This window comes from Buceros rhinoceros, unplaced genomic scaffold (assembly GCF_000710305.1).
Source record: "Buceros rhinoceros silvestris isolate BGI_N320 unplaced genomic scaffold, ASM71030v1 scaffold10178, whole genome shotgun sequence".
Classification (NCBI taxonomy): domain Eukaryota; kingdom Metazoa; phylum Chordata; class Aves; order Bucerotiformes; family Bucerotidae; genus Buceros; species Buceros rhinoceros.
The window spans coordinates 20331-32667 of NW_010427464.1; the positions used below are offsets into that span (position 1 = coordinate 20331).

Here is a 12337-nt window from a genome sequence, read left to right on the forward strand (position 1 = left end):
TCCACCACTGCCCTGGGCAGCCTGGGACACGCCGGCACAACCCCAACAGGCAAGAAACTGTTCCTCAGGGGCAACCTCAACCTCCCCTGGAACAACTGGAGGCCAGTTGCTCTTGTCCTATTCACACCTTCTTTTCCCACCACCTGGAGCACTCGATTTTTTTTTGGACTTAGGATTTCTGGAGTAAGGGCAGTGTGTGTCACCCTGTGATGCTTCCCATGGTCTGCATGCAGCGCCCTACGCCACAAACGGGATCTAAACTGACACAGCAAAGGAAGGACCTCTAATACAGGAGTCACGGAAATGGCAGAGAGGCAGAAATTCCCTCGTGCACCTGACTGTGGCCAGCAGAGACCTCAACAGGGCTCCTCGTGTTCTGGTCCCGAGCCCTGACAGCAGCAAATGCACTGCTCCCAAGCGAGTGATACAAAACGACGTGCCTGAACAACTTGGTTCAAGATTGTCCCCTGATTTCCCTGGGGACAGCCCAGTTCCTGGAAAATGCTGAACTCGCCTGGACCCACCACCGAAAGCCCTGGGGCTGCTGCCCTTGCGGGCGGTACTCACATGCTGGTGTACATCCGCTGGCCATTCTGCTGGTTCTGCAGGCGAGTTTTGGCCAGGTCAATGGGAAACACACAGGTAACCCCGATCAGCCCAGCGATCCCTCCGTTGATCAGCTTGGCAGGTAAACTGGAAGGGGGATGAGACGTCAGAAACAGATGTCTAAGCACTGTGATAACATCAGGGGAAGGAAAGAGGAAAGAACGGAGCTCTTTTGCATGATCAGTTAATGCATCGCTGGGTGAAAGAGCTGTTGTCGTGCCCAGCAGCACAGAGCAACAGGACAAACGGCTGATGAGTGGAGCGGAGCCAAACAGCGAAGCCACACACCGCTAAGGGCAAGGAGGAACCCTGTTCCCAGGAGCCAAGGGCTCCTGCTGTCCCTAGAGGAGAAGACACCGCGTGCTGGACTGTGTTCCACGTGGAGAAGGGCCTGATCGCATTTAAGCCAGCAAATGTTGGCAAATGCTTTTCAGCACCGCTATGGGATATGTGTCCAACAAGAAGCTGGTGACACGCCAGCCACTGCCACCCTGTGGGAAGGAGCCCAGCAGAAGCACCCAGCTGTCAGCTGAGGAGCAGGCGGCTGCAGCGCCAGGAAACTGCTTCCAGATCCACCACCCTGTGTGAGGGGAACACACACAAACCTTCAGCTCGGTGAAGCCACCGGACTGGCAGCCTGCACGGCCACAGATGCAGAGATGTGAGCTCACACCTCTCAGTGAAATCAAAGCCTGGCTGGCTGCACTTGCTTCCAAAACAAGGAGCTTTTTCTGCTCGCATTTGGGATCCCACAAGAAATTCCTGCAAGTGGCTCTGAGCGAAAGCCACATCAGCTAAACACGGCTTCCCAGCAGACTGCACTAGGAAAAGTGGGCAGCACTTACGTGCTCGATAAACCACGGGCAGGGTCGTCTCCCTCCCACAAAGCACAGGATACAGCTCCCCAAACACAGGGTGTGTGGGACACCAAAGCCCAGCTGGCAGCAGCCCTGGATTGCAGCTGGGTGAGCCAGCGAGGCTGAGTCCCCCCAGGGGGCACAGCCTCGCTGCTTGTCACAACCACGACGTGATGCTCTGGACGGGGCAGACTGTGTCACCCGCTGGAAGTGGCAGCGGCGAGGCTGGCTGTGGTGCAGCGGGGTGAAGCTCTGCAAAGACGTCCTTGCCCAGAGGCACTGCAGAGCTCTCCCCATCAAGGGACGAGTGGGGGCCGTCCCTGCCAAAAGAGCTGCCTCCCAGCTGCAGGCTCGAGGGAGAGGCAGGATATGGAGACGCAGGGTTTGAACTTGAAGCAGACAAGAGAGAGGTGGAGTCTTGGCCCACAAGTGCTCAGCATGACCTTGACGCGCCAGGAAACTCCTTTCAGCCTCCACTCTCCTTCCCTGTCAACACCCGCACAGACACAACACACACGTGCAGCCCCAGAGCTGGCACAGCAGGAGGAAGAGAAGCCGAGGATGGGCAGACAGACCTGAGCTCAGCTCACATTCCCCAACACAACGGTGCCGAACAAGATTAAATCAAGCCCAGCATGTTAGGAGACAGGCCCCAGTCAGCCTGTGAGCTCAGCGCAGGGCCAGGCTGCGAGATCTCATCAGCTCGAGACTCTGTTTGCCTCGGGGATCTTCGCACCACAGTCTGAGAAGGGAACAGATTTGCCTGCAAACTCCTACGCTCAACTTGCTCTCAGGACACAGGAAAATTTCAAACAGGAAGCTTCACATCATGGCTCTCTCCTTATTTAATCCACAGTCACATGGAAAGAGCAGGTTAGAGACCAGATGAAAGCGTGTGGAGATGGAGGCACCACTGGGAAGGGGGGTGTTTCCAGACAGAACCTCATCAGCTGCCTCATACCCAGCTCCAAAGTCACTGCTGGGAGGTCACAGACTGCAAGGCACAACCAGGGCCCCTTTCCAGCCTCAGCACTGTCATTGCTTCCAAAGTGCCCCTGAAACACCGGGGGCAGGCAGACACTTGCCTCTCTCAACCTGTTCCAACAGGGAAATCATCACAGGGTTTGTGTTGGGTGGGATTGAGACACAGACACGTGGCAAACGGCTTGCAAAAGATTCCCCAGTCTCAGCACAGACCCCAGCAACAAAGGGAATAGTCTGATGTGCCTGGGCAAGCCAAAAATTTGAGCACTGTGGGCTGCTGAGAGCCTCTCGCTCTGTTTGTGGGTGTGAAATCCTTGCTCAACATCCCCATCGCACCTGAACCCACCCAGCCGGGTCCACCCGAGTGCGCTGTGGAGGCAGACTGGGACAAAGGGACCATGCGGCAGCACCTGGCAAGATGCTGCGTTCTGTGGGCAGCGCTGCAGAAACGCAATGCCCTTGATCTCACCCTGCAGCAAGCTGCCGATGTGGATTTTAGTCCTTTGGTATCAGTCTGATTTTGCTAAGGGATGACAGACACATGCTGCAAGGGAAGAGGGGTTCCCAGTTCTCCCAGCGCTCCTCCTCAGGGCTTTAAACTGGTCCCTGCAGCCAGCAAGCTCCTGTTCGCACTGCTAAGAGGACAATGAAGGAGCTGGGGGAGATCTGGGAAGATGTGTCTCCCCTTCTTTCCAAATCTCAAGCTTCAAATGGCCACGGACGTCTGGTGCTTTGGCTCTCCTGAGTCTGTCGGGGACATGCACCCATCATGCTCTGCAGAGGCAAATCTCAGCACACCCTTCAGGGGCGTAAGGGAAGAGTGCCAAGTGCTCTCCAAATTGGGCAACCGATGACGGGCAAATCTAGGCACGCACACACTGCACAGCGCCGTCTGGTTATCAGCACAGCCCAGAACTGTTTTCACCTGCAGCAGGCAGGAAGATACCCGAATCACAGCAAACGCTAAGAGGGGGCAGCCCTCTTGGCTTTGCCAAGTCCTGGCCCTCTGTCACCAGGTTTCATTCACCCACTGACCTCTCCTGTCCTGAGCTGGAAAAGACAATGTTAGAAGAGGACCAAGAAAAACCCACGGGAACCCCACAGCATGTACGAGTCATTTATCCTGGGCAACTTCACAAGCAGCAGAACGTTAAACCCCCAAGCAGGACTGTGCAGATCCATCCGACGCAGCGCTTGGGAAGCTGAAGGTACCACTGTACCTTTCCAGAAAACGTATCCCAGTTCATTTTCAGGTAGAATCGAATGTTCGGGACCAACACTCTGAAGCTCCTGCTGTGCACTGAAGCATCACTAATTATTGTTGGTGCTTTGGGTTCCTGCAATCGCTCAAGCAGTGACTGGGTTTAGAAGGCCACAAGGCTGCCTCTCTTCTCGGCTGGTCAAGGAGCTGGCTGTGCTCCCTCAACGCCAGCAAGCTGAAGTCAGCAGGGCAAGCTGACCTTTGAAAGAGGAGGCACAAAGGAACAGTCCCGTGCAAGTCAAAAAGCAGAGGTCAGGAAGAAAAAGGCAGTGACAAAAAAAGAACTGGAGAAAGCAGAGATGTGACAACATGGCAAAGACAGAAAAGAAGATTGAAAAAAAGCTGTAAGAAAAGAGCAGAGAAGGAATCAGATCTGTCTAAAGTCAGAAGAGATGATCAGGCGATTTCCTCCAACCTCCTGTATCACAAAGGGGATCAAGCTTGAAAGACTTTAAAAGAAAAATCTAAAGTACAATCAACAACTCATAAACTTTTAAGAAGTTACCTGATCTGTTTATCAGCCATTTAATTCAGCCTGGATCTTGTTAAGAAATGAATCTGTTCCTTCAAATCACTCCTTAATTTCTTTTTCGGTCACTTCTTTTTTACTTCGGTTTCTTCCTGGGAAAGGAGAGAAAGACACCAAGGAGACAAAGGTGAGACACTGTGTGTGTGTGTGTGTGTGTGTGTGTATGAAGGTTCCAGCACCGCTGAAGTCGTTGGGCTGCAGCAGCACGTGTGGCAGGGCAGCAGCCAGGCAGTGCAGGAGCTCTGCCCAGCAGCCAGGACAGCAGGACCTGCCGCGGCTCTCTCCGACCCCAGGCAGCGTTTTGCACAGCACCACGTAGACCTCTAAACCCTCTACAGGCTCACTCGGCCATCCCAGGACAACCACTGGCCATCGCGACACCCGCTCAGCCCTTCCGTCCAACACGTATGCGCTGTTTCTAAAGGAACTCTTCACGAACCTGCTCCTCCAGGGGGTACAATCTCTCCTCTGCTCCCAACCCGAACCGATGGCCCGTGCCAGTCTTGTGCCAACACTGTCATTAAGTCATGCCTCTCCATCCCCAACCTTTGACTTTGCCCTTGGGACACCCCGCTGAAGCTCCAAGTCTAAGGTTCCTAATTGCTCCTGTTTAACCCGTGCTGGCAGAAATTGCCATGCAAAGAAATCCAGAGACCAGAGAAAATTTCAGAAGCAGCCACGACTTCCAGCTTTCTGGAGGCGTCCTCGTGTCCTCCCCTCCAGCCTGGAGACCGGGTGCCCCATGCTTTCACCAGGCACCTCGGCAGCACTCAGCCACTCTCCTCCAGAGCAGAGAAGCGAGCCAGAAGTGGAGGAGGATCTTTGCCCTTTGCCTCTGAATTGCAGATTTCTTAAGCCTCACAGAATCTCCCGTCCCACGAGGTGCCTTTCAGGCTGATGCTTCTGCTCCGGAGATACAAGCTGAGGGCCTGGGGTGTTCCTGAGAATAAAACGTCCCTGAAAGTGTAACAAGCTGGTGATGGCGCAAACAGGGATGGGAAGGCAAGAGGCTGAGGTGACACCGTTCAGCACTGACCTGCTCCTGTCCCAGTACACCCAGTGCTGAGGACAGGGCAGCGTGAAGGCCTTGGCCCAGCCCCACGCTTGGATGGTGTGAGATGGGAACTGCCTTTTCTGGAGCCTTTTCAGGACGCAAACCTTAAAAATCTCCAGATCGGCGAAGTCTGCACTTTCCGAGTGAAAACAGCTCACGCCTCTTGCTGCGTGTGCTCCCACAGGAGCAGTTTCTTTCAGGTCAATCTAATTCTCCATCAACTTGACCAGAATAAGACCAAAATACAAAACTGCAGGAAGACTGGTTGCTGACAGCCTGTAACCCCGGCATAAAGAAGACCTGAACCACGAAAACTCACGTGGTAACGTCTATACAGTGTTTACCGAGGCAGCAGCTCTGACAAAACACGAGGGGTGGTCCTGGCACCCGCCTCTAAGCCCTGGCAAACTCCCCCCTTGCTGCTCCGGCTGCCGTTCCGCAGGCATGCAGGACACCCATCGCTAGGACAGCAAAGCTGCCGATATTCTGCCAAAAGGGTCAGAGATCAAGAGGGACACGTGAATATATCACAGGGCTGTTTCTTACCTGCTGGCAGCAGGGTGATGGGGGAGGCAGAAGATGCTGCCACACCGAGAGGAGCTTGGGACAGCCAGGTTTAGCTCTCTCTTCCCTTCTGTTCTTTGGGCTCCAGCTCTCCACCCACCCAGTAACTGCAGAGCCCTCCTGAGCTGCCTGACCCAGCCAGAAAACTGCTGCTGCTTCCCACCAGCCGCAGCTGCGCAGCAGGAAGGGGCAACAACACCCTTCCTGGGTTTAAAACCTGGCAACGTCACGGGTTTCCTCGGTGCCGGCTGTACGGCCAGCAAATGCCAGGACCAGTATCATCTCCCCTAACAAAAGCTACTCCGAGCGAGGGGAAGCGAACGACGTGATCATTTTACAGCAGCCACCAGCGCCTGGTCAGGGTTTATACAGCAGCTGGCACAGCGGAGGCCGCGATGGCTGCGGCCAGGGGATTTTACTGCATTAAGGGATTTTAATGCACTGAAGTGGAAAGTTTATTTGAGCTCTGTTTGTTTAAAGAGAGCTCCAGCAAAGGACCATTTGCACAACAAACCCAAAGTCGCTGCGCACTTTATTGGAGAACCTCGCTGTAACCTACAGAACCCCCTGAGTCCTGTAGAAAATGATGAGTGATGAAGCCTCCAGCGCTCTGGCCAGGTTGTTCCTGGGAGGAGCTGGACCCCAGTCCCTGCCAGGGCAGGAAAACAGCTTCCCACGGGAGCAGGGCTTGAACCTCCCCAGAAAACCTCCCACCAATACCAGACAAACCAGCAGCACCAAAAAGGTGCTGATGCCTGAAGGTTAAACTTCACGGCCAGGCAGACAATGGCACTGCTGGAACTGGGAACCTGCATGGTGGGAGAAGCAGAGGAGCTGGGAGGAAACTGGTAGCGGGAAACGAGAGATGGCAGAGACCCACCTCAAAGCCAGCGAGGCTGAACAGCCTCACAGAAGGGGGGTCCTAAATTGAACAACCCATAATTAAAAGAGCGAGAGCTGCACGGGCGACGAATCCTGTTAATTCCTTCTCAGAGTGTGTTCGTGCAGCTGGGATTGAGGGCCCATTACTTGCACACCGGGACAGCTCTTCTACGCTTATTAAAATGATCAAGCAAATTAGTTTTGGAGCGACGTGCACACCACGGCATGGGGAATTGCCTCGGTGCTGGGTGGAGAAGCTCACACTGCTGCGCGTAGACAGCCCCGGAGCCTCCTCAGCCCAGCTTCTCCCTTTTCCCAGTCCCCCAAACCCAGCCCCAGAGAGTGACAGAGCAGCCAGGTCAGGGGTGCGGCAACCCAAACCCCGCCAGGTTTGCTAATACACCATCATCGCATTTATTGCCACCACACTGCCCCAGGGACACGCGTTCCCATTCTCCCCCCTCCAGATGCCACAGCTCTGCCCGCAGTTTGACCCTGGAAGCCCCCACAGCTCAGCACCCTCCTTCTCATCCTGCTCTCCCTCTGCCAGGTTGCTGGAGCCACTGCTGACATCTTCCATGTCAGCTGCAGGCTCCCAGTCCACCACCTCCCCCAGTCCTGCCAGCAGCCCACAGAGGCTGGCTCTTCACTTCTGCCCTCCGCCAGCCCTCCCAGTTCCAGGCTGTCCTCTCCCAGCAGCCTCTCAGGCGCAGACCATCGGACATGCCGCTTTATCCAAGTGCACGCAGGCTGCTGTTTTGACAAAGCCCTTCGGCCAGTGTCAGCGGCCACAGGAAGCAGCCCCATCCTCTCCCTACACCCAAACACGTGTCCCATCCTGGCTGTCGTGCCAGCACAAACATTTGCAGAGCGGCCAGGCAGGGATGAGACAGAACTGGGGGCCAGCACATGCTGGAGCTGTCACTGAAAACAAACATTCAAACACAACCTTGACTCGAAAACAAACAGCAGAAGGGGAAGACAGGGCTCCCTTCCGCTATTTCCATTTGTCTTGAGAACAGACAAACCGGTGCCCCCACCAGAGAAGCCGACTTCAAGCTGCCCGGCTCAGAGAGTGAGTGGAGGAAGCAAAGCCAGGCCAGCACACAAGGTGTTGAGAGGACATGGCCCAGCGACCCCTCACAGGCTGAGAAGTGGGGGAAGCAGTCAGCAACTGGTACCTGCTGGGAGAGGAGATACCCTCTGGGACCAGCACACCTCCCTCCTTCACAGCGCGAACAACGAGCTCCACGGAGAGCAAACACCTGCACCTATTTCCTGAGAGAAGCTGCTTCCTCCGGGCACAAAGCGCACAGGGGAGTCGGCACCAGGACACCTCACCTGGGGAGAAGCTGTCGGCATGGCCCTTGCCTGCTCAGGATGTCTCAGGACAAAGGGATGGAGGGAATTGGTGGCAGTTTCATCTCTGCTGCTCGCTTGCCCTTGGGCTCTCAAAAGCAGGGACTGACTGCCATGAATTTCCCTGCGGCACCAGGCAGGGCAATAAAACTAAACAGCTCTGGGACATGGTGGTGGCCACTTCCCCACCATCACACGTTGTCACCTCCCTGGCCACGCAGCAGGACAGCGTGGCCCCTTCGTCCCGGGGCCAGAGCTGACGACTCACCTGCCTCGCGCTCCACGGCGACCGTCCGTGTGACACTGGGCTCTGAGAGCGCCAAGCCCCGGGCAGGTGCCCCCCCATCTCAGGTGAAAAAAGGTCAAAGTCCCGGTGGGGAGGTGCCGCACTGCTTGCCTGCACCATTGGCTGCTCACAGCCCCGGGGACAGGCTCGGTGGCACTGCGCCTGCCGGGCTGGTGAGACAGCAGGATGCTGAGCCCCAGCACGCAGGGTGCTCGCTCCTCCTTCTCGACAGTCACCCACAAGAGCTCCTGCGGCCCCTTCCATCCTCCACGACTCACTTCTGCCGTGTGCGGCTTCCCTCCCGCTGGCTGCTGGGGATTGGTGTCCCCAGCACCCTCCGACCTACAGCCAAAAACACCAGAGCAGTGTGAACAGCCAGGCTGGCACCGTGGCAGGCAAGCTTTGCCCCTGGACCCAGCCTCCACCCTCCTCCCAAGCTGGGCTCGGGCTGGGGAGCCTTAACTTCTCCGCGCTGTGAGGCCTCATAGAACACCTCAGAACATCTCCCTCAGGCCACAGAGAAACAGCCAACTGCTCCACGCTGGGCCATCTGCATTCGAGTCAGACAGGAAGGCTCGAGGAGCAGGTCTGTGCTGATCTGCAACAAGACGCTGAAGGCCAGATACACCCTTCAACTTTGCAAGTCTTGGGAAACTGCCCCGGATCGAGAGCTGGAAAGCGGATGCTCATCTTGAAGCTGGGCTTGAGTGTCAGCACCGCGGCACACCAAGAGGCCCCTGGGATGTGTTATTTTAGGGGCTGCACAGACCTTCAGTCAAGGACAGTCCCAGTCCTGGAGGTTCTGCAGCTGAACTGCGAGACAGGATGAGTGACGACAGCCACTGGAAGGAGAAGTGACTCACACAGGGCTCACACGGCAAGTCTCCAGAGCTGCCAAGCTGAAGGAAAAGGAGCCTGCAGTCACTTCCCTGGGGACACTTCCCTGCCCCATAGGAGTGCATCGCTCTCACAAGGCAGCGGCTGCAGGACCTTCCCTCGCAGGAGAGACACCAGGGGTCCAAACGTGCTCTTGGCACACGCTCAAAGGCAAACTCCCCGTGGCTTCTACAGAAACAGGACCGAGAGGCTCAGGAGCCATAGGGCCAAATCCTCTTTCTACGCATCTCGTTGAATCTCCCATGCAGTGGTGACACAAGACCAGAGCACAGCCACAGCAGAAATTCAGGCCCAGCATTTTGCTTGAAAATAGCGGTGTGCTCCATCCAGCCTTTGATGTGTGGAGACCTCCAAGTCCTGCACCAGTTCAAAGGGATCTGTGAAAACTGGCCTCAGAACAACCAATCTGCAAACAAACACAACAAACTACATCTATATGGCAACTTCTGGAGAAAATGACTATTTAAATTAAGCTCCTAACGGCCTGCGTTATTTTGCAGCTGAAGGGCCCGCAGCAGAAGCAGCAGCTGACTGACAGCAAAGCACGCTCATGCTGGGGTACAAGCCAGTGTGCAGCCTGGACACCTCTGGATGACATAAGTGGGTGCTGTCCCTTTCCAAGTGCCACTTGAGAAGTCATGTAGTCGCCCGTCAAACTGGTGTAATTATACCTATTTTAAACCCACCTTCCCCTGGAGCGGTTCTCTGCATCAGTTTTAATGAAATCACAGCATCAGCTGGAGAACGAGGAGAAGCTTCGCTGAGGAGCTGCAGTCTGGCAGATGGGAGACAGAGCTGGGAAAACAAAAAGAATGGACCTCCAGCATTTCCTCTTCCATCATCTGCAGCAGGCCAGAAAAGGCAGCGCTACTCGATGGTGACAGACAGACCAGCCTCCGATCTGGAAGGACTTGCCACTGAGGAACTCACTGCTGCAAATCCCTCACCCGCGTGCTCTGCCGACAGACCGGCAGAGACGAAAAAAGGTTCCCCCCTCCCAAGTTAAAACACTCGCTGTGTACAAAGCAGTGATTAAAACGAACCAACCAAGACGCCCAGGGGGAAGCAACGGCTGGATTCCAGCTCACTCGGTAGCAACGAGGCAGAGCGCTGAGCTGGGGCCTGAAAGGGACCATTCATTCTCCACCGGCAACAAAACCAGGGTGCTGGCTCTCCACAGACCCATCTCCTCTGAAAGAAAGGGTGGCCAGTGGCCCTGCTGGGAGGAATAAGCATCTTTGCGGGCCAAATTGGAGCAGGACCTCATCAGAGCAGCACCCAAACACCCACAGAGGCGGTCCTGTCAGAGGCCCTGACTTCCTGTGTGGTCCTTCACCGTCCTCCTGTGATGGTGCTGCTTGCCACAGAGGGAAGGACGGACAGCACAGGTCAGCACTGTGCCCACCGCGGATGCCTCCTGAGATCTGCCGGTGCTGCCTCGGGGCTGGCACGGGGTGCACGGGATGGACTGTGTGGCAGTGCAGACACCTGACTGCTCACACAAAACTCGTGCCTTGCAGTTCCGGACCGTTCACTGTCTCCTGCCTGTGCTCACTAACTGAAATGACCACAGCCCACACCCGAGCAGGGCGTAAAGGAGCCCTGCCGGAGAACCCAGCTGGAGCTGGTCCCCTGTGGGCAGCAGGTGATGCAGTTGGGGACTCTCCCCTCGGACTGGGACGCCGGTCGAGGACACTTCCCGGGACTCCCCTCAGATCAGGATGCTCTCCAAGTGTATCTCCCAGGATGGAGTGAGCCCTCGCCCCCCCTGGGTGAGTGGCCCTTTTGGTACCCTTGAGCAGGAGATTCTCCTCTGTGTGAGCGGGGCTGTGCACACTCTGCTGCAGTGATCTGTTCCCAACTGCCATCCAGCCCTGTCATTAACTGTGGTCGGTCGCAGTGCTGGGCACATTTGGTGGCAATAAACCCACAGTTTTTGGATAGCTGCTGCTGTCTGGTTTGTGGGTGCTCCGTGACAACATGATGCAGTTCCTGGCCTCCAGGAGCCTGATGATGGCCCACATGTTGGAGAGATTGGCAGCAGCAGGGATCAACTGTGATGGGTGACACGACCTCTGTCACAAGATGATACAGTTTTCCTCGGAACCTGCATGCAGCCCTAGAAAAGGCTTTTTCACCTTGAAAGGGGGATAAAATACAAACTCTGCTTCTTTCGAGAAGAAAACCCACAAACCCAGATTTGTTTCCCCTACACTGAGTTGCTTGACATTGAAAGAGACACATGCCAGGAATAGCCCCGACTTCAGCTACCCCAGAGCTATGAAGGAAGCTCCATCCCTCCCAGCCCAGCAGCCAGCAAGGGGCCTGCTGAGCCAGCTCTGCCTCGTGGCTGCTCCCACAGTGCAGAGCCAGGGAAGACCAGCGAAGCCACTGGGTTAAACGCCACCACATCAGGGCTGCTCCTTCCTTTTCCAAACTCATCCAAGCCAGCGAACAGAGAAAAGAGAGAGGGGAACTGCCCGCTGCAGTGACAGGGCACATTATTACAACCCATACACACTTCAGCATCTCCAATTCCATGGGGTTTTCCTGTCTGTCTGTCTGCAACAGCCTCACCTTCTCCACAGTGCTCCTGCACAAGCTCCTGATGACCAGGAGCAGTTCCGGCTTGACAGCCCGAGCTTATGCAGCAAGAGGGAGAAACAGCAATGGAGCAAATCAATAAGAGGGAGGGGAAGCAGGCAGGATACTGCATCCACCCCAACCGCTGCTCACAGAAACCCCGACCAGACTGTGCAAGCACAGCAGCTGCTTCCCAGCACCACTCCTCCTGCTCCTCCCGCCAGCTCATGCTCACCGCAGAGCGTGACCTGCGATTACTGCAGGAAGAGGAAGAAGAGAAACACAGGAAGCCTCCTTTGCATGCACAGTGATCTTGGCTGAAAAAAGCCCCCAAAATGTTTAACTTGTTAGTTTTAGAATTGTAGAATCATTTTGGTTGATCAAGTCCAACTGTTCCCCAGCACTGCCAGGGCCCCACTGGCCCCTGTCCCTCAGCAGCACCTCCACACGGCTGGGAAACCCCTCCAGGGATGGG

At 55.8% G+C, this 12337-nt stretch overlaps 1 protein-coding gene across 1 annotated transcript in view; it reads right to left on the bottom strand.

Annotated features, from left to right (window-relative positions):
* Positions 1-4233, bottom strand: part of SLC25A22 (solute carrier family 25 (mitochondrial carrier: glutamate), member 22) — a gene marked incomplete at its 3' end in the record, with an annotated part of 23985 nt that extends 19752 nt beyond the window's left edge. Inside the window, exons 1-2 of the mRNA XM_010141918.1 lie at positions 4214-4233; positions 568-693 (exon numbers count right to left, since the gene is read on the bottom strand). Of these exons, the coding sequence (XP_010140220.1) occupies positions 568-693; positions 4214-4233 (146 nt within the window). The remainder of the gene's footprint in view (positions 1-567; positions 694-4213) is intronic.
* Between the last annotated feature and the right edge of the window lie 8104 nt (positions 4234-12337).